The 26506-nt window shown below is 40.9% G+C and overlaps 2 protein-coding genes across 12 annotated transcripts in view; one reads left to right on the forward strand and one right to left on the reverse strand.

The window, feature by feature from the left end:
* Positions 1 to 4767: 4767 nt before the first annotated feature.
* Positions 4768 to 26506, reverse strand: part of PAICS (phosphoribosylaminoimidazole carboxylase and phosphoribosylaminoimidazolesuccinocarboxamide synthase) — a 51439-nt gene continuing 29700 nt past the window's right edge. For 7 of the 9 annotated variants that reach the window (XM_080591144.1, XM_080591145.1, XM_080591146.1 and 4 more), the window contains 13 exons: positions 26074 to 26145; positions 25040 to 25441; positions 23661 to 23726; positions 22258 to 22448; positions 12924 to 12975; positions 12205 to 12402; positions 9990 to 10168; positions 9222 to 9401; positions 9018 to 9131; positions 8174 to 8257; positions 7871 to 8051; positions 6642 to 6800; positions 4768 to 5978 (listed from right to left, as the gene is read on the reverse strand). In XM_080591144.1, coding sequence (XP_080447270.1) covers positions 5812 to 5978; positions 6642 to 6800; positions 7871 to 8051; positions 8174 to 8257; positions 9018 to 9131; positions 9222 to 9401; positions 9990 to 10168; positions 12205 to 12402; positions 12924 to 12975; positions 22258 to 22448; positions 23661 to 23726; positions 25040 to 25441; positions 26074 to 26145 — 2045 coding nt within the window. In that variant the 3' untranslated portion in view covers positions 4768 to 5811. Of the gene's footprint in view, positions 5979 to 6641; positions 6801 to 7870; positions 8052 to 8173; positions 8258 to 9017; positions 9132 to 9221; positions 9402 to 9989; positions 10169 to 12204; positions 12403 to 12923; positions 12976 to 13647; positions 13699 to 13732; positions 13752 to 22257; positions 22449 to 23660; positions 23727 to 25039; positions 25442 to 26073; positions 26146 to 26506 lie in introns of those variants that run through there. The other 2 variants (XM_080591152.1, XM_080591151.1) reach the window with 2 other exon arrangements.
* PPAT (phosphoribosyl pyrophosphate amidotransferase) overlaps positions 13187 to 26506 on the forward strand; it is a 48577-nt gene continuing 35257 nt past the window's right edge. For 2 of the 3 annotated variants that reach the window (XM_080591153.1, XM_080591155.1), the window contains exons 1-2: positions 13279 to 13545; positions 14124 to 14207. In XM_080591153.1, the coding sequence (XP_080447279.1) occupies positions 13418 to 13545; positions 14124 to 14207 (212 nt within the window). In that variant the 5' untranslated portion in view covers positions 13279 to 13417. Of the gene's footprint in view, positions 13546 to 14123; positions 14208 to 26506 lie in introns of all 3 variants that reach the window. The other variant, XM_080591154.1, reaches the window with a different exon arrangement.

Consider the following 26506-nt stretch of genomic DNA (forward strand, 5'->3'; position numbering starts at 1 on the left):
CGCTCTCTACAGTTACCTGAAAGGAGGCTGTAGAGAGGTGGGGGTTGGTCTATTCTCCCACGTGCCTGGTGACAGGACGAGGGAGAATGGGCTAAAGTTGCGACAGGGGAGTTTTAGGTTGGATGTTAGGAAGTACTTCTTTACCGAAAGGGTTATTAAGCATTGGAACGGGCTGCCCAGGGAGGTGGTGGAGTCACCATCCCTGGAGGTCTTTAAAAGACGTTTAGATGTAGAGCTTAGGGATATGGTTTAGTGGAGTACTTAGTGTTAGGTCGGAGGTTGGACTCGATGATCTTGAGGTCTCTTCCAACCTAGAAAAATCTGTGAATCTGTGAATCTGTGACTGTCCCGCTCTACTCTGCGCTGGTGCGGCCTCACCTCGAGTACTGTGTGCAGTTCTGGGCACCACAGTACAACAAGGACATTAAGCTGTTGGAGAGTGTCCAGAGGAGGGCGACAAAGATGGTGAAGGGCCTAGAGGGGAAGACACAGGAGGAGTGGCTGAGGTCACTGGGCCTGTTCAGCCTGGAGAAGAGGAGGCTGAGGGGGGACCTCATTGCAGTCTACAACTTCCTTGTGAGGGGGAGTGGAGAGGCAGGAGACCTATTCTCTGTTATCACCAGTGACAGGACCCGTGGGAACGGTGTGAAGCTGAGGCAGGGGAAGTTTAGGCTGGACATCAGGAAGAGGCTCTTCACCGAGAGGGTGGTTGCACACTGGAGCAGGCTCCCCAGTGAAGTAGTCACTGCACCAAGCCTGTCTGAATTTAAGAAGAGGTTGGACTGTGCACTTAGTCACATGGTCTGAACTTTTGGGCAGACCTGTGTGGTGCCAGGAGTTGGACTTGAGGATCCTTATGGGTCCCTTCCAACTCGGGATATTCTATGAATGTTGGCACAGGTCTTTTAGTCTATATCTTGAAGACATATACCATGCTATACTTGGTACATAATGTTTTGAATTCTGGAAGTCCTTCTTTATTCTTCTGGTATTGTTTGCCACTCTGCACTGGAAGCATGGGAAAAAGGTTGTTCCAGTTAGTGAGTAGATATGAGGTATCTTTTAAAGGATAATTGTAAGGATAACTGTACCCATACCACTTGATTATGTTACTGAAATCTCTCCATAACCTTGTCATTTAGTGCTTTTCTACAGTTAAAAAAGCTGCAAAATGTTTAACGCTAACACTTTTTGAAGGCCTTTACCCAAAAGAAAGTAAAATAAAATGTCCCGTGAGATTTGAGCCTTGATTCTTATTGAAGATACACTTTTGTGGCCGCTATTCATGAAAGCGGTTGCAGTCAATAAAGGTCTATAAAAAGTATTTCACCATGAATTTGAAAGTATAATTGCATTAGTGATACTATGAGTGTAGTTCAAGTGTAGTCAGACACGCCTGTGAGGTTGTGGCAAGCTCACCAGGCAGGAGAAAGACAGGAAGAAGTAGGTGAAGCCTTTATACTTCCAGTTGAAGACTTATGTTTTGGTAAAGAATGGTTTGGTGAAAGAATGTCTTGTATTGGAAACAGTTTTTAAAACAGGCTGAGTATGAACTTGTAGCTAGGAAGCAATCATGTACTAGATGTTTAGATAATTAGAAATTGATATAATGGGAAATCAGGGCCGTGGAGCTGTGCTGTATTAAGACAAATATAGTCACTGTCCAATCAAAATAGAACTTCTCTGGAACTTGGCATCTTGAAAAATTTCTTAATTAAATCTGTTTGTGTGAGTGTTGGTTCCATGTATCAAGAGCTTCCTAATTTGTCAGCTAGGAAAACTTCTTTTTATCAGCATGGAGCTATACAATGTGCTTGGCAAAGTGGGCTAGCTTTTCCCTGACACCACTAAGTTTTATTTTGTTTCATTATCCCCTTTCCCCCCCCCTCTTTTTCATCCTCCTCCTCCTTGCATCAGACCATACTTCATTATGACTACTTGTTGGGGCTACCAGTCCATCTTCTTCCATATGTTGGTCAACATCTGTTCAGCAGATGCTTCAACCTACTGTCCTCTGCTGGGTGGAATTCTGGCATTTTGTAGAAGCTCTGAGTTCCCGTAAGTGACAACTTAATCCTTTCCATGAAAAACTCAGTCCTTGAAAAGACTCAGACTTGATATTCTCAAGTATCTGTTGTGGTTTGGCAACATGTTTGCTGTTTTTCTATGAAGATATCATCCTACTTGTGATGACATCTGTCATCAGAAAGAGGGAGGGGGAGAGAGAAGCTGTTATTGTTGGTTCTTCTACTGAGTTCCATGCAAATGTATCTTAATTCCTTCTTCAGGAACTTCTGAATTTTACCTTCCATAGGGAATGAGAAGTCTTCTGTCTTCAAGTTTTAAGATCTTTACACTCGGGGCATACTCTTCCAGAGTTAAATCCTTGAGAATTCACACTACAATTGAACTGATATTTCGAAGTCATAATCAGCTGCAGCCTTGTGATGACCTAACCCCTGTTGCAGTCATTTAAGGAAACAAATTGAAATAGCCCTAAAAGGGAAGGATTTTCCCCTCCTATAGACCTTCTAAATGCCCATGGTAGTTAAAGCACCCTTCTAAGGGAAAACTTGAGTTTTGTCCCTTTTTCCCAGTAGAGAAGGGATTAATTTGCTTATAACCTGGGTGACTGTTCTAACTTGGAAGGCGTCTCATGTTTTGTTTGAGGGGGTAAGCTTTGTGATTCTGGCTGTAATACTGATTTTGTGTATCCTGATGAGATTTAGATGAGTAAGAGGCTTAGCTGTTGTGTCCTGTCAAGACCTAAGATGCTTCTGCAAAAGGACAACAGCAGATGCTTAAGGGGTAGGGAAATGTAATTACAGAAAATGAAACTAGAGGCATCAGGTCTCTCTGATCCTGCAGCGAGCAGTTGCACAGTTCTGAAGATTTTGTTTCAAATGCACATACTTAGATCTGAAATAGGGATTGGGACTGCAACCCAACTGTAGAAGTACTTAAGCTCGGCGGGAACTTCAGGTGTGGGGTTTCTGCTGTTTTGTGTTTTTTTAATCAACTCTCTATGCTTTCTCTTGTGAGCATACAGATATGCTTTTTCTTTGGGTATGAATTATTTCAGCAGCTTTTAAAAGAAGCATCAGAAACAGTACCTTTATGCTATCATCCCCATAAAAGTAAGATCATTGCTCCTAGGACTTCAATTCACTTTTTACAACTCTGCATGCTGAGGATACTAACTGTTACCTTCAGAGTCTTGGGGAATGTTTTTTAAAATCTTGAGTTAAAGATGGAGGATATCAATGGAAGCAGTGACTTGAGTTTTCACAGAATGGGGTTTGGCTTTTTTCTTGACTGAAGAGAACTTATTAAAGGCTGAACATCAGCTTCCATTTACCCATACTTGAAGCAGTCTAGGATGTAAAATGAGTCCTGCCCTGAGTACTTCCTTGTGTTAATTCCAAACAGCTGCTTGCCAATATCTTCTAAGAACTTCCGCAGTTCAGCAGGTAACTGCTAATTAGGACATGATCTAATCTAGGGTCCTTAAGCAGCTGCTTAAAAATATATTTTTATTACAGGTATTCCCACTCTATTTAAAAAATACAATGTATTTGTAATTTTGGGGAAGATAAATGCACTTAATTTCTTGGGATAGTTTTTTTTTAAACTGGACAAAAACACAAGTGCTACAGCAGCAAGTGCTGGCTGAAGAAATGCTCAAGTTATTGCATCAGTGGAATGCTGAAAAAAAGGGGGCGCAAACTTTGGGAAGAACTTCCTGGTAACACTTCTGCCTCTAGGACAACTACAAGTCTAACATCCTTGCAGTATTAAGCCACTACAAGTCTCACCACTGTACCACACATGCTAACTGCCCTGTCTTAGTACTTTTGTCTCTTCTTTGCAAGACAATGGCATAAACTTTTGCTTGTGAGGAATTAGTACAGACTACAACAAAGAAAAACACCCAAAAGCTTAAGCATGACCTTCCCCATGGCAACTGAAGCACTTGGCAGGCTCATGCCTAACATAAGGTGGCAGATTTCTAACAAATGAAGTTAGTATCATCGGGGTGCAAGCAATTTGAGAAACTACAGCTAGTACAGAATATGCCAGGCTTGAACAATCAAAACTACTGAGTATTACTAGTTTTTATTGCACAGGTAGAAGACTATGCAGACAGCACTATACCACTGCCATGGGGGTGAGGGGGATGCAAAGGTCTGTTTGCAGTTGTATCATGATGGTACTATCTGGGATGGCTGGGTGACTGACAAGCTCATCAGGTTGATTAACCATCACAGCTAGTACCCAGTCTAGGTGTGTTGGGTAGGGAGAACAGTAAGAAATGCCACATTCAGCTTATAAATAACTTCATTCTTCTGCTGGTACTAGGGTGAAGTGCTACACTCCCCGTTGCTTGCTCTGGTGCTGGTCTGATCACAAGATAAGAGGATTTGATCAGTTTAAAAAGATTGCACTTCAGAAGACAGCACTACTTAGAGTTATGCCACACAGAGAGAAGCTGTGATCCCTTCCTGTGAACAAGAAGGCCAGCAGAAAGTAATCTGCTTCCCCTCACTAAGGGGTGTGCCCCATTACACAGTAATAGAAGGGTATATTTTATGAGCAAAGCAATACAGCTTTTTGTAACAGGAGCAATGTTGTCTACTACTTGACCTTGCAGAAACCCCCTTTGTGCAAAGTTAGTGCATAAACAAGTTTTACCTATTTAAGATCCTGAAGTTATATACCACAGGTGATGACTAATTCATATGTGCTTATCAAGTCTCCACGAACAGCTTTGAACTCAGTTTATTTAATTATAAAAGCATGAATGTTACATACATTGAATAATTGCATATTTCTTAGAATCAGTACCTATTTAGAAGAATGGTATGTGCAAAGACAAGACAATCATGCTTAGATTTCCCCCAGTAGTTTGGTGCTTTACCATTTGTTCCCACCTTCAGTTCAGTACAATTCCCATAGAAACAATGAGTGAGGAAATATACATACATAAAGCAAGAGTTACTGAAGTGTGAGGATAGTTTGACAACACCACGTAGGTCCTTTAGAGATTGGCCTAGTATTTAAAAGGGCAAAGACTTGACTAGTCAAGGGTTACAGCAAGTAGGCAACAAGCCTAGTTACAGTTCTATTCAGAGCTATAGCTTGTGAACAACAGAACTGGTGTTAACTTCATCACAGCATTCGAGATGATAGTGATAGGATGTATATGTGCATACATACACACATGAAAAATAATGGATGTTTGTGGTTTTTAAATAAGGCAGGTATTTCTTTCAGGCTCTTATATTTTTCCAGATTATTTTCTTATTAATACAGCATATGTTGCCATTTTATTGCTAAAGGAAAGCATACCATCATTGCAAGCAGAACAGTATCAGTACTCGTTTTAGTTAGTCCTGGTGAGTTAATAAGGTTCAGGACATACATTATTACTATGGAAGAATATTACTGTTACAGAAACAGAAAAAAAGGGGATTTCTATTTGAATCACCAAATCATTATCTTGACATGAACATCAGCTGTAGTTAACAGTCTACACTGAAAAGCAGAACAGCATTATTTTGGAGCAGCAGAAAGGTAACTAAAATACTATTTTCCCCATCTTTTACTAAGTTATATTAAAAAACCTAAAACCAAAAAAATACAGAAGAGAGGGATGAAGACACAGCAGACTTCATCTACTGCTCTAAAGATGCTTTCTTCTGTCAGAAAAGATGCATAATTTCTCAGCTCATCCAACTGAGAACCCTAATACAAATGAATGTACACGCCATTAGTTTTGTGTAGCTATAAAAAGTTACTCATTAGTTTGACTTACAAGGTGCACTCTCGAAGCTTTTTGTCAGCCTGCTTCAAGGAGATCCATGTATTTAACATGCTTGATCGCAGTTTGGCCCACACCAAGTGGTTGTTTAACCCAAATATCTGGGCAGCAAACTGAGCAGCTCCTTCAGGTGACAGAGTAGTAGGACAGCCAAGACCTGCAAAGAAAGGAGAATGTCACCTACCAAAACATGTTTTCTAGGCACAAGCAAAACACTGCCTCTAAATAACAGCTTAAGACAACGCTTGTTTCAGTAGTCAGGAGCTGCATGATCTAGTTGTAAAGCTACTGAAGTGTCATATGTTCATTACTTCTCTCTTCATGGCATTTGAAACCAAAAGCCAGCATAGCAAATGACTCTCCTCATTCAGAGGTAACAGACTTCTGGGCCTTTGTGCTGTCAAATATCCATTCTAGTCACTAACAAAAATTAAAATCCATGCAGGTAGTAATGCGCTGTTATCAGAGGATCAAGCTGATTGTAGAAGGGTTTTTCCGTTTTGATCTTTGATCATAGTAAAATGCAGCTCTCTAAGTAGAACAAAAAGAAAGTTCCCATTCATACCAATTCCAGCTTTAAATTCAGATGTTCAGTAAGGATAAGCAAAGGATTGTATCTTTCAAAGGGTATTTGTATGTAATCTTTGCTCTACTGATTTGATTGCAAAAAGCCCAGGGGAAAAAAAGAAAGAAAATGTGTGCAAGAGATTTCTAAAGACTTTGTTCGGTACTGATCCAGCTACCAGTGTGTGCACGCACATGTGTATGCTAGAACAAGTAGTGCTGTCAGTACAACAGCACTGGCTGAAGATTGTCTTACCACTGGGTAGTCTGAGAGAAGACCACACATCCTGAGCACCCCAGTCAGCTGAGAGTGGAGGACAGTTGACAACTGGGTAAGCAGTGTTACCCGACATTACTGGCCCCAAACCATTGCTTCTGCCAGCCACTGCAACGAACACTGTTGGGATTCCATCTCCTTGGGAGGGGGAAAAAAAGCAAACAAATCAGATAAGCAATCTACCTTGTTTCCTCCCACTTGCTTTTGTGGGTGCTTTATCTGAGTATACAGCTCTTCTGTTTGCAGTTAATTTTGTTGATTCTGCTACATAGCGCTTAAGTTTTATCTTGAATTTCTCCCCTGCAAAAATAAGTCAAATCTTGGAGCCTTAAAATCCAGATATTGCTTACTGTAACTGAAGATAGCATGCCTTACTCTGCATCTGAGGAAAAGCATCATTATCAGATGAGTAAGTGCTGCTTAGCTTTTGAAAAGAGCAGTATTTAAAGATACTGAAGACTTAGTTGGCTATATTCTTGCTCAAATGTTAAGCTATGTTTCTATTCTGTAAGGTCTTAATTCACCTCAAAACAAGTGCCTTTTAACTGTAGTTACCACATCTGTACTGTCATTGAGTCTTAAACTGCTTCCCCTCATACCCCATCTGTCAGTTTTTCCTCTGGAGGAAGTACACTACTCCTATAAGGATAAGTAGTTAATTCGTCTCTCTCCTCCGGCAACCTACACACCCTTTCAAAGAGATACCTAGTTTTCTTGGTAGAAATATGAATTTAAATTACATTTTTTTCATGGCATCTAAAATTATTAAGTGTGTTTTCAATAAACAGGTAGGATGACGGCAGCAACATCTGCCTTGTAAGTAACATATAAAAACATTTACGGTCCGCTAGAGAAGTCACCACTCTTCCCCATTTCAGAAATACATTTCCTGCAGCATCTTGCCACTGATGCTGGTATTAATATCATCAAGGCCTGGGCAAAGCAGTTCAGGTACTGGATTAAAAGCAGAATTCAGGCTTTTGAGTAATGGAAGCTGTGTCTGGGCTGTGGGACAATACATTACTCCATAATTGCTTAGTGCAGCCTATAACCTATCATTATGTAATTAGCAAATGAAGTACATTGTAACAGCTTAGTCATGTTCAAACAAAATTTGGAAGAGACACCCACACAAATCCTTAAAATTGACAAATAATTTTTGTACATGATATTGTTTCAATCTAACTCAGTAGTTCTTTGGCACTTACCTTCGTATTCTGCTTTGATCCTCAGAGTTTCATCTGGCCCTTTGTGGGCAGAGGTTACTCTTAACTCACAAGGAATTCCAAAGGTTGCGCATGCCTTCTTTATTTTTTCACAGTGACTGAGGTCAGAAGGAGATCCCATCAATACCACAACTCTACCTTGGCTCTTTGTTTTCAGAAGCAGCTAGGGAGAAGGGGGTGGGGGCAGGAGAAGGAAAAACAGTCAGGATTCTAGATACATTTTTCATTAGAAGAGAAAACCAACCGACCAACCCAAAACCAAACAAGAAAACTGCACACAGATACCTCTACTCTTTCTGCAACCCATTCAAAGTTTCTCTTAACCATTTGCAGTGCTTCGGGAGTCACTTCTTTCAGGTCCCGGTAGGACTGAAAAAGAAAAAAAAGAACAAAAACAAATGTTAAAATTGATGTTGTGCTTTGGGTACACAAAGCACTCATTTTGCTACCGTAATTAAGAATATCCCAATTTAAATATTTATGCCATTTCTAACACGGAAGAGAGCTTCTAAAGTGAGTCCTTTTCTTTGCATAGAATATGAAGTGGAAAGAGCCAAGTTTTTTATCATATCAGATTAAGGGCTGAAATGGATGTGATTATTTCTTTTATACATGGATATGGAAGCAAGGAAGAACTAATGAACAACTACCTCAGTAAACAACCATCTATGTTATAATTCATAACCATTTGTTAACATGGAAGGCTTCTAGCCATGGGAGTATCGAGGTTTTGCTAACTTCACAACAGGTAAGCTTAAGAAAACACAACTAGTTTATTTTAATTGGAATTAATTAAATTAATTACTTTAAAGTTGGAATTTGTAGTGACATGATGGCCTGCAGCAGCATTGCACTAGGCAGCCTAGGTTCTGCACGACATTACGGTGTACCTCACTTTAAACAGATGAACAAAAAGCACAGAGCAATTCACTCAAACATGCTACTACATGATTCAGGTAAACAACTGAGTAGTTCTGTTTCCTGATTTAAGTTCAACTACAGAGTAATAGCCCTGCTTCCTGCTATCCGGGAAAAAAGGCTCTCCGAAAGCACGTACTTAACTGTAGGGTTTACTTTTTTCCTTTCTCCTTTCCAAAAGGCTTGGAAGATAAAAAGAACAGAATGTTACCTGTTTATCCTTCTGCTGGCTTCTGTCTCCTGATGGCCACAGTCTCCATGAATCATTATCAATAACATCAGCAAGAACAATTTCTTTTGTCAAAATATTAACACCAAATTCAATCTAAAAAGACAACAAGAATCCTATCTTAGGAACCACACAACGATATATTTCCTGTCAGAACTAGGATTACGAGAAGTCAGACTTTCATACCTTCAGGTCTACCAGAGTGCAGTTTTGGGGCTGCCATGATTTTTCCAGGATCTCAAAAATAGCTTGAGTAGAACGAGCCATAATATCTACTTCTGTCTGACCAATAGTGAGTCCAGCAAAACAGAATTTTGCTTCAATTAGCTGCTCTTCAGACCACTGTGGATCATTGTTAGCATCATCCTATTAAGAAAACCAAAACAGGAAAGAGCATGTAAGTTAAGTTCGCTATGATGGAAAAATAACCATTAGGAGACAGTATGCTAGGGCTTAAAATAATAAAAAATATATATATACACACACACACAGTCTTGTAACTAGAATTTTATAATTTGTACTTAAAAAAAGAGAAGAGCAGCATTAAACACACTTGTAACACTAACATTTTTCAGAACACTTGAAGTTTGGACAGCACCCCAAGAGCAACAGAGTATGCAAAAACAAAACAAACAAACCACAAAACATTAAATACATGCTCTTTAGGTGATAGTTCACAAGACACTTTCTAATATATCCAGGATGAGTTGTATCTCCTTTACATCCCATTTGGCTTGTTACTCTTTCATGCCCCCGTGAGCCACTATTGCATTGTATGTGCTTTGGACAAAACAGCTCTTGGATGAGAATACAAGAAAGCTTCAAGATAGCGATACTACCAACCCTAAAAGAAGGTCAATTGCTAGTGCAACCTGTTATTCATCAGCATTTTTAGGAAGATGTTATAGAGTTCTAGCTCTAAGTTTGATTCATACCACAGGAGAGGAAACTTACCTTGAAAAACATCTCAATTTTGGGTGGGTAAAACTTATAGCCTTCTTTGACACCAGGGTTTCTTTTGAGGAAGGAGCCAGTAGCAATTCTTCTGCACACCCATTCAATCGGGATCATTTCACAGTGAGCTGCTATGAATGCTGTGTCACTGTGTTTTCTGACAAAAGCCGTTTTGATTCCTAAATATAAAGATTAGTTCCATTACTAGGCAAACTCCACAACTGAAACAAGACTCAAAAGCATCTTTAAGTTTAAGCACAACCCAACCTTATTCTTCTCTGGACTTCAGGGATGCACTGAATTTCCTCAAGGTATTTTAAGCGTAACAAGAGGGTTTCATTTTTGCCTTGTAAAAGGCCTTCGCTGCCATTATTTTCCTACAGGTCAGTAGTTTGCCAGTTTTATCATACTATGTTCACCTGTTGCTCAGAACCTTCTGCTGTGGTCAGAAATCCAATTGTCGCAAATCCTTCCCTCATGATGTTTTTTTAAAACAAAAGTTAGCAGCAACAGTATCCAAATATACCCTCTGGTGGAAGATCTATGGACTGTAACACCATACATTGAAGGGCAACTGGAGTTAGCAAAAGACAGCAAAATATAAGGTAGCTTTTGCTACTTCATTCACAAAGGAAGATGGAGCAAGGGCAAGAATGACTTGTTTTTTTAATGAAAGGGAGGTCTAGTATTTATTTAGGGCACTAGATCATTGTGATTTGTTGGATAACAGACATTAAGACGCGGCAATACATATGCATATGAATCTCCTCCAGCATATCTTACATAATTTTAAGATGCAAGAACATATTAAACATTGACAGCCAATAGCTGCCGATAGCCATTTTAAGTGCAATATGGCTCTTTTCTCATCTCGCTCCTAGGGAAAGTTCCACATTTCCTCCCTAGAGCAGGACAAATGTCAAACCCAACTAGCATCTGCCAGAAACAAGAGGACAAAGGAGCTGCAATCAATCAGTTCAAGAAGTAGCTCTATTCCATTCCACCTTCAGCAACAGTGGAAGAAGAACCTAAAAATACAGTACTGAAATCACAACTTCATAGTTTATTGCAAGGCCCTCAAGAACAATGATTAAAAGAAACTGTGCACCAAGTGACTTCTAAATCCAGGCATTAAATCCCCCTCATAGCTTTTTTTTTTTTTTACTACAGTTTTCAATCAGGGCAGATGTGTGCTTTTGAAAGGTTGACATTGGCTCTACTTTAAGTGGGAGAGAAACTTTAACAGAATTCTTTGTATATCACCACCTTTGATAAAGTAGGTTAAGAAGAGTTGCGAAAAAGCAAACAAACTACTTCTACAATAAGGCACTCGTGTTATCTGCAATTTATGCCTGTCAAATAATCAAACCAGAGCAGAACCCTGAAACTTCTTTTGTTGCTTTAAACTGCAGCTGCAATTTACTCTGCATATTGTTCCAGGGCACCTGAAGCTACTAAGTGAAAGCCATTTAAGGGTCTTTAAGGCAGCTCCTTAGCTTTTTGAATTCATACACTGCATCTGTAGGGTATTAAAATTAGTAGCTTAATTATTGGCCATATAGAATTAGGCAAAAACATGTAATTCATTGCTTCTAAATTAGAACCAATATTTTTAATCAACTGCAAAAATAAATGGAAAGACCCCAGAGACTTCTTTGTACCATATCAAGAACAGGCTTCCTAGGAAAGCCAGTGATTGAGGATCATACTTAACAGCTTGATTAACTCTTCTTTCTCCACCAATCCATTAACAAAAGGCCTTAACCTCCACCTGTACTTGAAGAACTACTTGCACAGAAGTAGAGGTTGATATAACTACACAGAAAACTCCTTTCTCTCCTTCACATACGAAACACGCTGACTTTACTGTTTGATTGAGATCTATCAATTTATAACACATAATACAACTTTTAGAGCAACTGGTACTCAGCTGGGACTTTGTAGCAGAGGGGAGGGTTAGGGGTATGTCCAGACAAATGGGAGAAACTATAGTGGTGGATTAGATTACTACACATACTCTCATGGTCCAAATGACTAAGTCACCCACCCAGATCTGTAGTACCAGAAGGAAAAAAGCAGACCCATAAATTAATGAAAAAGAAAGACAAAACCAAAAAGCATCAGAGCCTCAGGGCAGGATAAATCAGTAGAGAAACAGTGTTTTGCAACACCATCTGCAATATGCAGGCATTTATTCTGCCTTCAAAACACTTACCAGCTTCTTGGAGCAGCTGAAACACACAGCTCGTCGTTGTGTTGGAAATGGCAGCCTTCCCCTCCATTCGGTCCTTCCTGGCCGCATTTCCCGCTGTTATTTGGTCTTTCGACTGCATCAGAACACATCCCGGGATATCTGGCAGCTCGTAAACTTCTTTTGTTTTACCTTCGTTCACTTTTTTACCAAGTTTCAGCTCTGCAGAACAACAAAAAGAATTTGAGATCGAAAGAGGTTTCCTACTCCCCCAGACCAGCGCACCGAGCCTGCCTACCCGAGCAGCTCCGTGCCCAGCAGCATCCCCGCTCCCACTCCAGGAGGAGCGGGCTAACTTTCCTCAGCCAGCTTCCACACGCAGCCGCTGCCTCAGGGGGTGCGAGTATAACCGTGGTGGGCTACTTTTACTACTTTTTATTTAGTTATTTCTTTTTAAAACTACTTTTTAACCGCCTGAGCGGTTTAACCGCTGCACTTGGGCTCTGAGGGGGAGCTCCCGCGCCTCGCCTCGGGGGCGCGGAGATCATCGTGTCCCCCCCCCCCCCCCAATCGAAATAACAAAATAAAATAAAATAAAAATTAAAAAAAAAAAGTTTTGTGACGAAAAGCTTTACTTCAAGCCGCCAGAGCCCACAGGTGGCGGCGCGGCTCCCGCTCCCCCCCCCCCCCCCCCCAACACCCTCCCCGGCCGTTACCGGCCCCCTCAGCGCCCCAGCGGTTACCTGAGCCGGCGGGGGCCATGGCGATGGCAGCGGGAGCGGTGGCGGCAGGCACCTAGGGCACAGGACACGGGCTTCAGCGCACACCGCCGGGCCCCGGCGCCGCGGTAAGAAGGGGCCGGCGGAAGGGGCGGGCAGGCGGGGCGGCGGGCAGCGCCAATCGCGGCCACCCCGCGCCCCTCCGGGTGCCCCCCCCCCCCCCTCCGCCCCCGTTCGCCAGCCACCCCCAGCCCTCCGCCCCCCCATCCACCGGACGCCCCCGAGCCCCCCGGTGGGGCAGCGGGACAGGGGGCGGCGTGCGGGGCCGGAGCCCCCCCGTATGTAAATGAGGGAGGCCGCCGCGGCAGGCTACCGGCGGCCCCGCGCGGCGCGGCGCTGTTGGCTGCGTGAGGCGGCGGCAGGAGGGAGAGCGGGAGGGGAGCCGCCACGCGCCGCTGCCCGGTGCCCGCTGCCCGGTGCCCCCTGCCCCGCCGCCACCACCACGTGCCGGCGGCGCCATGGAGCTGGAGGAGCTGGGCATCCGGGAGGAGTGCGGCGTGTTCGGCTGCATCGCCTCCGGCGTGTGGCCCACCGAGCTGGACGTGCCCCATGTCATCACGCTGGGGCTGGTGGGGCTGCAGCACAGGTAAGGGGGGCACCCGGAGGCCGCTTGGGCACGGGGGGGGGGGGGGACCCTTCCTCGCCGGCGGCCGGGGAAGGAGCGGCGTGGCCGGGGCCCTGCCCGCACCCAGCCGTCCCGTCCCCGCTCCGAGCGCCGCAGCATCCCGCGGGGGCTGCCCGCAGGAGCAGCAGCCTGGGGGCACGCTCCGGACCTCGGCTGCGGCCAGCTAAGTCGCGTGTCCCCCGCCTCGTGTCCCCGTTGCCGTCCCCCTCTGGCGGCGGCTCGTCCCGGTGCAGCGAGGCCCTGCCCGAGATGCTGCTGTTCAAACGCAGCCCCGCCGAGGGGAGGCTGCGGAAACGGAAAAGGGTTCTCAAAGGTCTCTGGGGCTCCTCGCAGCCACAAGCGGTAAGGTCTAGCATCGTGGGGCAGTGAAACTCGCCTGCTACCTGAGAGGTTTGTGGCCACGTAAAACAAAACTATTCACCATGATCGACCGTGGATGAGGAGCTGTAAAATGAAGTTTTGATTCTGCTCTCGTTTGGTATTTCAAAGTTATGCTGTTACACGCAAACATACATTAATCGTTATTTCATCGGTGCCAGCGAGGTCTGTCTGCCTCGTGGGAGCACATGCACAGGCATACACGCACGTGCTAGCTTTGGCTCTGCACTGCAAACGCCTATGTGGTAAGTCTGGCTTCACGTTGGTGAAAAGTGGGTGAAACAATCACATGCATGACAGTCCAGGGAGGTGAGCTTCTCTAGGCACACATGCACTGAAGAAGGAAAAAAAAGGGGGGGTTGGTCACTGTATTTTTGAGGTCACAGACATGTAAGGGTTGCTCCAAAGCTGTTTTGGACCAACAGTATGAAATAGTTTACGTCCAGCTTTTCTATTTATTACAGCCAAGTTTCATATACTTTTACTGGTTAAATGGTGCATCCCTACATCAGCTCAGGTACTACTGTTTGTTTGGATTGCAGGTGTATCATTCATAAGCTACGTATATTTGCCAGTGTCCATCAAAATCACTTTTATTGGGAATGATAAAGCTACAGAATCCAAGGAATGAAGCCGGGTAATCAATCAATGGCCTTATTTTAGGTTGAGACACTTCTCTGTAAAGAGGCTGGAAAAAAATCTGATCTCATTTATGCCTGCACAGTTACACTAGTGGACCTGGATGGAGTTTCTTAGTTGGAAATAAAATGACTGCTGTATTTTTCATCATTTTGCAGCTTACTAGCTCAACTTCCACTGCAACCTTATTTCATGATTTTCAATACACAGTGTGTTTTTTTCTCTCTTTTCTGATGGGCACTTGACAAGTATATTTGATTTCCATGAGTTCTTTAATATCAAATGACCCCTGTGGAGCCTTACGTGAGACAACTGTAGCCAGTAATGCTAATGTTGTGACTAAAAGTGGAAGCAACTTGCAAGTTCTAAAAAATCACAGAATACGTACCTAATGGCATACATACACTACCTCTGATTCTGATTTCCTTACTCAGTAACTAAATAAAAATCTAAGGGATGCTTTCTTAGAGACATAAACCTTATTGCATCTGTAAAATCAAACTTGTTTACTTTCACTGTGAAGTTAAACAGCCCATTCAATTAGGTATAGCTTTCAAACAGGCAATAAAATTCTATTAAATAGCTGAGATTTAAATGTTCCCATTTCCTTCTTTAATGTTTCTCTCTAACCTCTTTGAATTTTTCCTTAGTATTCTACTATAAGGTGTAGTAAAAGGCAGCGGCATCCCTATCAGGAGGTGATAAGGTAGCACCTGTTCCTGTTGGAACATCTCTTGAAAACCAGGATTGTTTTAGCATTAACTGTATCAGTAAATTACACTAAGCACGTCCTTTTAAACTGAAAAGGTAAGAAGCATCTCTTTAACCATATTCCTTTCAAGGTATGTAAATATGGGAGAGAAGTATGGTAAGTAACAATGGATAGTCCCAAGCAGGCCCTGAGTGACCATCAGAAGTTTGATTGTCCATTGGGAAATAAGTCCTTAGAGCTCCCATTGAAATTAATAAGGATGTGTAGGTAATGACTACTGGCCATAGATAGTCATAGTCATGATTCTTCTATTGCTAATTAGTCCTGTGCAATAAGTCAAATGTCAGAATTTGGCCCTTAATTCATCTCAGATTTTAAAAATTAGAATATTCAAGCGTGGCAGTGCATTGAGCTGCATTCTTGAGATGACTGATCTACAAAGTAGAGAAAGCTGTTGAGAACACATTATAATTTCTAATCCTTGAAATCATATCTGTATGCATAAACATAGAGTGCTTGTTACAACCCACAAAAACATATGGCATGAATTCTTTGTGCTCTCTGTTCTGATACAGGCATTTGCAGCAGTGTGAAAAGGCTTTGCTTTCTGTGATAAATGGCCTGAAGAGCTGATAGTTGTTTTTTTTTTTTACAGTGTTAGAAAGATATTCAGGCACTTTGGAGAACTTTACTTCAGTGAGGATATTTGCAACTGAAAGCTTGAAACTCAGTACACTGCATCAATCAAACAGAATATTTTAGCATGTATTTGAGTGGTTTTCTTTGTATCACTGAAACTATTCTGCATGAAGTCAGGTGTATTTGTAAGCTGGGTTCTGCAGTGGGCCCACAAGCAGACACACCAGGAAAGGGTGACTTGGAATCTCACTTTATTGTCATATAAGTAACAATTTCTAAAAGCTTTTTCCCTTTTTCTTTTTTTAATTGAAATACAGCTGCTCAAATGTCAAGGCCTAAATTCACACTCCTTTGTAGCAGAAGGCAGAATATGGCTTTTTATTGGCTTTTACTTAATACTGGTGAATTGTGAATTAAAACAAAAAATGCGTGTATTCCTACTAACAGCGCTTCCATGCGCTAAGAACATTGTACCAATTTAACTTAAGGCCGTTTGTTAGTGATTTTCATCTGGTTTTGATGCATTTTATAGCTATGTTAGCAGTGAATTTCATTATGTTTGAAACTTTAAAGATAAAACTGTTACTTTGGGTTTAACATTTATAAAGTGGGTATTCTAAGTCATCTTTACAAACTGTAAGCCAGGGAACAAAATCACTATAAAATCCACTGACAGCCTGCCAAAATAAAGTCAAGGGATATTGGTAAGAAGAGGACTTTCTTGGGGGCAGTGAGGGAGGGAGGAGGAGTACTGCGAGTTACAAATCTATTAAACGTCATTTGAGTCCTTGACCAGTACAAATTTGCAACCTTAATCTTGGAACAAGTGTGACTTCTGTTAACTTTTTGCAAAGTTCTTTCGAAAATATTTTTGGCAGTAATGCCATGTACTGAAACCTGGGATTCAGCTTTGTACTGATTTTTTAATAGGATCTTTAAAAGGCCTTTTCTGTGCAGGTGGAAATCCGGTTAAAACAGGGATTATTTTTCAGCTCAGCTGGGTCTATGTATGGGATTGGTTATGAGAATCGAAGTACATGGAGAGGACGCTTGGCAGGCATGCTTTTCTGATACCTTCCCTGTTACTGTCCACTACTAAAACTCGCACTACCATGCCAAAATAATCACCAGTGTAAGCTAGGATTTTAACTTTGCTTTCTATCCAGTATAATTGCTAGTTGTTTCCAATTAGCCCCTTTTCTGAATGTCTACAGTCAGTATAGCATATTGAATAGGATTATCTACCTTTTATATACAATCTCTTGGCTGCAAGATAGATTTTTATAACACTTTTTAGTAAGCTATTGGTATCCTGTCTTACCCTGTCAGTCTTACCTGAGCAAATTGGACCAAATGGATGGAAATGTTCTGCGGAACATGGATATGCTGCAGGTAATGATCCTCACAATTTGGTGTAACCTTTTCTTTTCATCTTAAGAACCCAGTATGGGCTTAGCAAATCCTCCATCCCCAGATGCAAAAGCAGCAGTTAATGTTTTAACTGTCTAAATGCCAAATGTTTTAATTAATCATACTTGTATATACATTCCCTATGGAACATACTGGATAAAATGTTTGTCAAGCTAATAATTTGAGCCTGTATGGTGTTTTACCAGCACATTTATGCTGTACATGCTGGTAAAAGATTCTTGAGTACTTTCAGAGACTCTTACGGCATGTAGATAATAGTAATACTTTATCCTTAGTTAGGTACTGGTTTAAGTTTATAGGTTATTCTGTGCTGCTAGGTGCTGACAGTTTAATTAGACACCACACCACTCACTACTGCAGGAAGAGAAGTGAGGAGGGAGGCCTTTTGGCTCACTTTTGGCTGTGCTGAGCTGTTACATCCGCTCAGCTTTCACGTAATTTCCTGCATGGTGATTTCCTGAAAGCGAAGACAAGCCAGATTTACATTCTAACCAAGTTCAAATCCCTGAACTATAATGTATATTCCACAAACTGCAGTCCAGCCTTAGCTCTTCTCTCTGGATGTGGAATTATGAATTGGAATAAGATAACATAAGAAGGAGGGGGAAAACCAGCAGAGAAGTGGTACTAAAAGGTGTATTAAAAGAGGATGTTTCAGAGATAGCTATTACATTTATTGTGGCCAACAGAGTTTAATTCCATCACATTAACCTAGCTGTGGAGTGGGGATGAGACTTAATTTTTCTTCAAATTGACTTTAGTCATCCATGTAGACATGATACAGCTCTCGAGTTATTTCCAGAGGATTGCTTTTTGTTGCCTTGTCTGCCCATCCCTTAAATTTGAGTCTGATGCATGGAGTGAGGGTTGTACACAGCACAGGAGGTTGGTTCACGATGGGTGGTGTAGGTCAAATAAACTGTCCTGGCTGCTCTTTTTGCCATGTCTCTAACGCCCTTTCTTGAACTTTAAAATAAACAAAAAAACAGGGGTGTTTGGAGGGGCTTGTTATTAAGTTAGAACTTCAATAAGTTCTGGTGGGTGGATAACCATTTGAGCACGAGTGCTGGTGCCAGAGCAACAGAGACTATCTGCAGAAGAGTGGGAGTCTGGAGGGGGTGCTTTTAAGCCAACAGTGATGACTGGATTCCTGGACTCCAGGAATGCAAGTACCTCTGCTCAGTGAAGCCCATTCTCCAGGCATGTGGCCCAAATACAGTTTGGGCTACCAGGAAATAAACTAAATGAGGCATTCAGAGGATTTTCCAGGGTAACAGCCCTATCAAAGACATGTAAAGTGACCCATTCATCTCCATGAATAAGTGTGCTTTAGAGGTGAATGGAATATAGATCGGAGTGGTGATTTTTCCATTTATCTGCTACATCTCAGAAATTTCAGTACCCTCCTTGGCAAACTGGGGAGGAGACAGAGACTTGTCCTAATGCTAACCTGAATGGCCCCCTGCTAATAGTGCAGATATTTGAGGAGGAGGGAGAAAAACAAAGACTTTTTTATAGGATTGCTGCTGTTCCCATCATTACTTGATGCTGGTGTGGATTTTTAAGCTGGATCATTTCTGTGATGTAATTTATACTAGATTCTCAGGAGCAGTTGTATGGAAACAACCTGGTCTGGCCTTACTGCTTAAAAGGAACCATATTGTGGTTCTTTTCAGATTCTTTGAGTCTTACTGTAGTGTTCTCACACATAACAGATAGTTAGTGTCAGATATGTCCCAGGTTGCATTTAACTTGCCTATGTGTGTGCCTAGGCTAAATATTGTGTGACTGTAACACGTTTAGAGCAGAGCCTCAGCACAAGTTCAAGCGTGTGTAGAAATACTCTGGAAGGATGAGTTGGCTTAACTAAATGCTGTATTTGAAGGGACTTTTTGGAGAAATCCTCTATTTTAGTGATACTCGATTTAGCCCATTGTCACCACCCCAGGAGATACTGTCAAAGGCGGCAGACCATAGCTCTAGACAACTGGAATTCTGAATGCAGCCTTCATGGTATTTTGTCCCTAAGCAATAAGTGATGTTGTATCACAGCCACAACTGCAGTGAAGAAGGGTTGTCCTGATGCCACTTCGATTTATCTATCTAAGCTTCGTACACATTCAAGTAAATATTTGTTACAAAGAAGTGTGAGTAGTATATAAGTATTAGATGGTGCCAAATGCTCCCCTACACTTGACTTCTCTTATCGCTATTGGCCAAAAATAAATATGAATGGTAGAAAAGAAGGGGATAGCTTTCTGTCAAAATAATTTTTAAAAGCATGCTATACTTTCTAGCCACAAAGCAGAATAGAAGTGGAATCTCACACAAAGGGAAGTCCACCTTCTTTGCACATTGTTTGTTAGGTAAATCCTGCTCTCTGGTAAGTGCAGGCATGTTTTCTGAGGAAAACAAACGAACAAACAAGTAGAAAGCCACACCTGCTTTTTTTTTTTTTTTGGCCTGTCAGTTCTTGCTTCATGCCTACCCTCTAGTGTCGATATGAACAGTTTCCAAATAGAGATTGCGTGTGTGCTCTGCAATTGCGTGTGTGCTCTGACCTTCTAAGAATTTAGACAGTCCTTTGCCTGAGTACTGCTGTACAGTTCTCACCTGAACAACAGCATTTAATACAGATGCGTATTTCTTGAGCTTGTTTTAATGAATAAAATAAGTTTTTTTTGTATTCTGGGAGAAGAGAAAATTTTTTGGGGGGGGAGCAGGCAGGGGCATTGTACTGAATAACAGCAAAGCTTTGGAGAGACTGCAGTCCTCATGCATCACTCAGAATTTTAAGTGAAGTTTGTCTTCTTTGAGATGCTAACTGCCTTCCTCAAGTTAGCCTTTCTTCCCTGAGGGCAATCACATTGCAACAAAGACAACCTTTGAGCTGCTCCAAGTTAGGGCTAGCACACCTGAGGATTTGCTGGGCTGCTTCAACTCACTAACTGCACAGAAATATATATATATATTTTTTTTCAGCTGGGCTAGTCTGGTGTCAGACTATCAAAATGAGCTGGTTTATGGGTGATCCAGCAGGAATAAAGAAGAGATCTTCATGTTGCAATGAGTTATCAAACTGCAGCTAGTTTATGCAACTTCAGCCTTGCACTCACAGAATAGAGTACAGTTATCTTAAAAACTTCATCTACATCTGAATTGATCTCAACTGTTTACATAAACTGGAGTGAATTAGAGTGGGAACACTTTTTTTTTCTGGCCCATATGTGGAAGGACTAACCTGTGATTTTAGTGCTGCTAGGAATGGGAAACTCTTCAGCTAGCTCAGCATATTCTAGAAGGACACCTGACCATGAAGCAGGGATAGGGACAGATTCCTTGTCCTACCAAAGGTTGCAGTTCTGTAATATAATAGATGTAAGTTCAAGGATGTGTACTGAAACCAAAGCAATTTTAAAGGAGAGAAGAAAGGAAAGTTTTTTGTTGTTGTTTTTTAGCTAACGATGATTAGTATTACAATTGTCTCATTATAAGCTAAAGATTTTCAAATTTACATTGGTTTACACTAAGAAACCAATGTAATTGTGAAAAATGGTCACTACACTGGCACGACTACATGTCTGTCACTGTATAAACGAATGTAATCAAAAAATGATGTTTTTCTAGGGATATTTCTCTGACTTCTCAGAATTGTTTTTAAAGTGTTAGTCAAATAACAGATCAAGTCTACCATTGTGGAAAGGTAATGAGTATAATTTGAAGATAAATAATACCTTCATATAATCTCTCATAAAAGAATTAACAAGAAAAGAAGTAACCAGAGTGGGAAACAAAGCACTAGATCCACTAAGATCTTTGTGTAAAATTTAGCGAAGAGGGATTGGGTGGAATTTAGGCCCCTGGGTATTTAAAAATAAAACAAAACTCGTTGCTGCTGCTTCTGCAATGAGTACTTGACTGTTTGACTTCACTTGAGTCTTTGTGTGTGCCCAGAACTAACCTAGCTTTGGCAGGGCTGTGCAGGTCTATGCACAAACATGACAGATCCACAAATGAGTTGTTATTCTGCTTGAATACACTCAAAGGAAAACCTTGCAAATGCATGCCTTGCAGGCAGGATAGGCTGTAAAGTACTTGCTTAGCAATCACAAAGTATTGGCTAGTAGGTTTCTGCACAGTTACTTACTTACTTATGGTGTTTGTCATTTATCATCTCATTGTCCCCTGCACACTGTCTATGTTTTCTCTGCTTCATTTGGTTACTGGACAGGGCAGATCCCTTAAAACAAGGACCGGAACCCATTTTTTCCCCTTCTAGGTGGGCACCAACTTTCTGGTTCACTGAATTCTCCAGTTCATTACTGCACAGCACCATACCTTCTGCAGTCAGATAGGGATGGTTCCCTACCTTAGCAGGTGACAAGACTAGCAGGGTAAAAGGAATTAAGTGTTGTTTTTTCCCCACCTAGCCTTGTCTAACCAAAAAGAAAATATCTGTTCACTTAACTGTTCACTTAATTGCAGAAGACTAATTTGCTAGGATGGTTATAGATATAGTAATTGAACATGATAGGTTGAAATTTTTAAGTGTAGATGTTTTCTTTGATCAAAGTATTTTTTTCTTTCAATTAACGCTGTCATTTGTGTCATGTAGGTGACCCAAGGCACGTAGGAAGAAGTTTTATCATTTATTAGACTAACTGATGCCACTTCTAAAAGTTCATTGTTAAAGATTATGATGGAAATTCATACCTTCTTTTTTTTAGTTCAGATGACTGAAGGTGAATAAATTAAAGGGGAGCAACCATGTACTCATGTGGGTGACCTACTCTCACAAATAAGTCTGTTTAATTTCTTACCATCTGAAAGAATCATTTTGCATGCTAATTTGGTAGAAAGTTCATTAAACCAACCTGTTGTATGGCTGATGGATCAGCATACAGCTGAGTTCTGTTGAGGTCTTGCATTTCTTCCTGCTTACAAAGCTTTTCTAACAGTAACTTTTTGCCTTCTGTTACTGTGTGCACTCTCTCTGTTAACAGTTTTTGAAACTGGAGTATGGTGTTTTCAGAAGCACTTTTCTTAAGTGGAACAGGTGACATCTCTGTGAATAAAGCAAAGTATGTACTTAGAGTGTACAAGTCAATGAACTGCTGACTGAAGTCTAGCACATGCCACAAAATTTTCCTAAGGCCGTCCTTCTATTACCCTCTTTTGGCAGGCATTGTCTGGTGTTGTGTAAGGGGTCATTGTATAATGACCAGTAGGAATGAAGTAGACCTTGTAAAAATCATTCGGGCTGCTCTCTCATATTTGAACTCTCAGGCTTTGCCTGACTACTGCTTTCTGCAAGACAGTTATCTAATTGGAAATAAAAGAAATAATATTTAATTACATAGAGTTAGTCCTGTTAATGCAATTTCTAACAATGTACTGAACAGAAATGGTGTGGTGTTTGGATGTGTTTGTGTTCATCTGTCTACAGACAAGACATAATTTTAGTATTAAAAGTAAAGGGGAGTCTCCTAAAAACTAATGTTGTTATCCCTCATTTTTGGACTTTTTGATTATTTAGGTCCTGCCAATTTTGATAGGAACAAGAATAGCTCCTGACCTTTCCTCTCAGATTGCATTCCACATATTTCTGTCCATTCCTTCATTTTTCTCTCAGTGCTTCTTTAACATATCATCGCTTTGATAATAGATCTTAACTTGTTTTTCTCTTGTGCAGTTTTAAGCACATAACTTCTCATTTACTGATGCGTGGTATAATATGAAGAAATCACAACCATGACTGTGATACTGTCCATATTTTCCTCTGAGCAAGACAGGATATTAAACAGCTTCTTCCTTTAAAAATGTTAATGTTTTCCTTACATTTGACTCTCATAAATTAAATAATTATTTCTTTAATATATATCCATATATAATGGATATGTAATATATATCCGGATTGGATGGGGCCTTGGCCAACCTGATCTAGTGGGTAGCATCCCTGTCTATGGCAGGGGGATTGGAACTAGATGATCTTTGAGGTTCCTTCCAACCCGAGGCATTCTATGATTTCCTGATGCCTCCCTCATTTTTACTTATTTATTTTTTGTCAGAGATGAAGATTCAAATAAAGAAATTGCACATTTTCCCTTAGGCCCACATTTTAATCTGGAGGCTTCTTTTGCAGATTGTTAATAGTGCAAGAACAATGTTAGTTTGGAGGTTGGTGTTAAATTATAGGATTTTTTTAAACTGTAAACTAGTATATGGCATCCAATTTAACAGTAATGTGTAGATGCTTTAAAAAGTCAGAGGCTCTTACCATCATTCCATGTTTTTCTTTTGATACCCAAGGATCCTGTGTTTGCTGTAACATCTCCCACTGAAACTTAAAAGAGAGAAGCAAGGTGACTAAGTATTTTGCAGAGATTCTAAAAGCATAGTCAGTCACAAACCAAAATGCTTTATCCTACAAAAGCAAATGCATTGTGACAACTGACTTGGAGCAGTAGGAATCTTCTAGAGAAGTTAGGTGCTGGACTGGCACACGGAGTCAGGGTGGAGACAAACGTTTGCTTGACAGATGCCTCAGGCAAGCTAATAATTAAAGCCTCTTTTATGAAAGGTTATTGTTTTCCTGTATCCTGCCTGCATCAGCATTCACAACACAGATAACACGGCCCTTTTCTGGCATGCTAAAATGTAAAGCTGCCATGTCAGCTCAAATATTCTTGGTGTTGAAAAATTCCATTTACAGAGAGCAGAAGTGAGCAGTAATATCTTCAGTTTCTGGATTTGGAAGAAAATGGATGTCTTAAGAATGTCATCTAGCATAAGAATGAGGTAGGTGGGAAGCAGCACTGTCATCTCATGGCCACCAGCCTCACCCAATGGCACTACCGCAGGGTGCTGCTGGACACTGCGTTATGGCTCTGATTCACGAGTAAGGACAGCTGCCTTAAGGATTGCTCCAGCAGCTTCTGCTCAAGCTGTCCATCTGACCTCTGCTGCCAAACTGGTTCAAGTCCTCAACTGTTTGTGGCATTGGTAATTATTATCTAGTGTTTAGAAAAAACAGAATTAGACCTGGTTTACCATAATTCACTGAGCTGTAAGCTGCAGTGGTGAAGTTGCTTCTACATGAGTGTCTGATCCACCTGACTGCTCTGCCTCTCAGGAGCAGCTGCCTCTGCTCCAGGCAGATTATAATTACAAGTGCTCAAATACACATTGCAGCCCTGGATTTTTTTTTTCTCTATTGACTGTGATATGAATTTAATTAATAAACTTTGCTTTTTTGGAGTCTTTGCACTTTTCTTGACTGTTACACAGTTCTAATTGGTATGAGCTTGCAGCTCTGTATCCATAATGCTTTACATGCCTGTTGGATCACCTCTAAGGCCTTTCCTCTTTCTCTAGCACCATTTCACTGTATCTCACTTAGGCTTCCAAAAGTACAAAGACTTTCTAATAACATTGAGCACGTTGGGTGCTTTTCTTTTTGTTGTTTTTCTCACTTCTAAACTCCTCCAAAGACCACTGCTGTTCTCTGAGCATTGCCTGTCTGACCATGCAGATAGAGGTTCTGCAGTTATCCCTCCCTCCTCATTTCAGCCTTGTATTTCACCCCAGGAGCATGGGTCAACAGGCAACTTTAACTTTTGTTTTAATCGCTGTATCTCATTACTGAAATTTTAGTACCTGATAGGAGGCTTGAACTTTCATATCGCCAGCTTGATGGAACTAGAGGCTGTCTTTTTAAGATATCATCAATTTCTTCATAAAATCTCATTTTTCTCCTGGGATTACCAAGGTGTTCATTTTCTTTCTGTAGTGCACGGTATTCATATTTTAGGTTCTTGTACTTTGTGCGACATTGTTTCCAGTCTCTGTCTATTCCATGTTTCATTAACCTTCTGGCAATTTCCTCAAATATTTCTTTATTTCTCGTGGCCCCTTCAAGCATTTGCTGTATCTTTTCATCTGACCATATGTTTATCAGAGCTCTGACTTCATTATCGCTCCAGTGTCTTCCTGCTCCAGTATCATTAATTGTAATAACTTTAAAGTGATTTCGTGCTTCTTCCAAGGGAATATGATTATCTGAAAATATAATGAAAAAACTGAGTATTGCTGAGTATACGTATATTAAAGTGTAATTGTAGCTAATGATTAAGTAACAAGCTGAAGGATTAATTAATGTTTATAATAATCTCTGGTTACAAAAATCTTTTAATTTTACAATGTTAACACCCATTTGTGATTGCATTTCTCTTAAGTATGCAAAATACGTAATCTCTTGTCTCTGGAAGCCATCTAAAATTCCACATTTCATCAGTGTATCTTTCTTGCTGTTGTCAAATTAAAGACATGTCAGGGTGCTACATACAGGAGAGCAATGGGATTTAAGCATTAGAAGCAACGTTGTATCAGCAGTAATAAGAAAATGGCGTTCCAGGGTCAAATTAGAATGACAAGAAGAAATATCATGCAAGTGAAAATGCTTCCATGGGTTTGATACAAGAAAAAAATCTTACAATCTAGATATTTAGAAGGCTGATGCTGCTCTTAGTCAGTCTGAAACTAATTTTTAGGTTTAGTGATAACACCATACTGGAGTCAAAAGCAGATAAAGTTAGAGCCATGTTTACAGTAGAGATTTGGTTGCTCCAGCTTTGTACAGAAATTCCAATGCAACTTTCTTTCAGAATAAATGCATGGAAATTAATACTCACCTGCCCCAACTATCCGTTTTGCTACTGGCGTACAAGATCTGTCTTCTGAGGTAGTACTTATAGAATCATCATCTATAGAAACATGCAAGTTTAAATAAAACGGATTTAGGAAAATAAATTGCTAATATTATTCCCCTCTTCTGCAGGTAACACCTATCTTCAATTAAAAATGTCATAACCCACTACTAAGAGGGTTACAACAAGTTTTCTGCCACTTGCTTCTTAATTTATTTATTAGCTTATCTCATAAGCTTTATCTTTCTTCCTGCCCCCACATTCCCCAGAGGTAGCTGTGGATGCTGCACAGAAATTTAAAATACCTGACTGAGCATGTAGGCGTACGTGGCAGGTTTGTGTCTCACATGTAAGTAGATTTGCATAACACGTTTGTGCACATTGACTGGCATGGGTGTGCCATCCATTGTTTGGGTGC

The sequence above is a fragment of the Anser brachyrhynchus genome, assembly GCF_964034855.1.
Source record: "Anser brachyrhynchus genome assembly, chromosome: 4".
Classification (NCBI taxonomy): Eukaryota; Metazoa; Chordata; class Aves; order Anseriformes; family Anatidae; genus Anser; species Anser brachyrhynchus.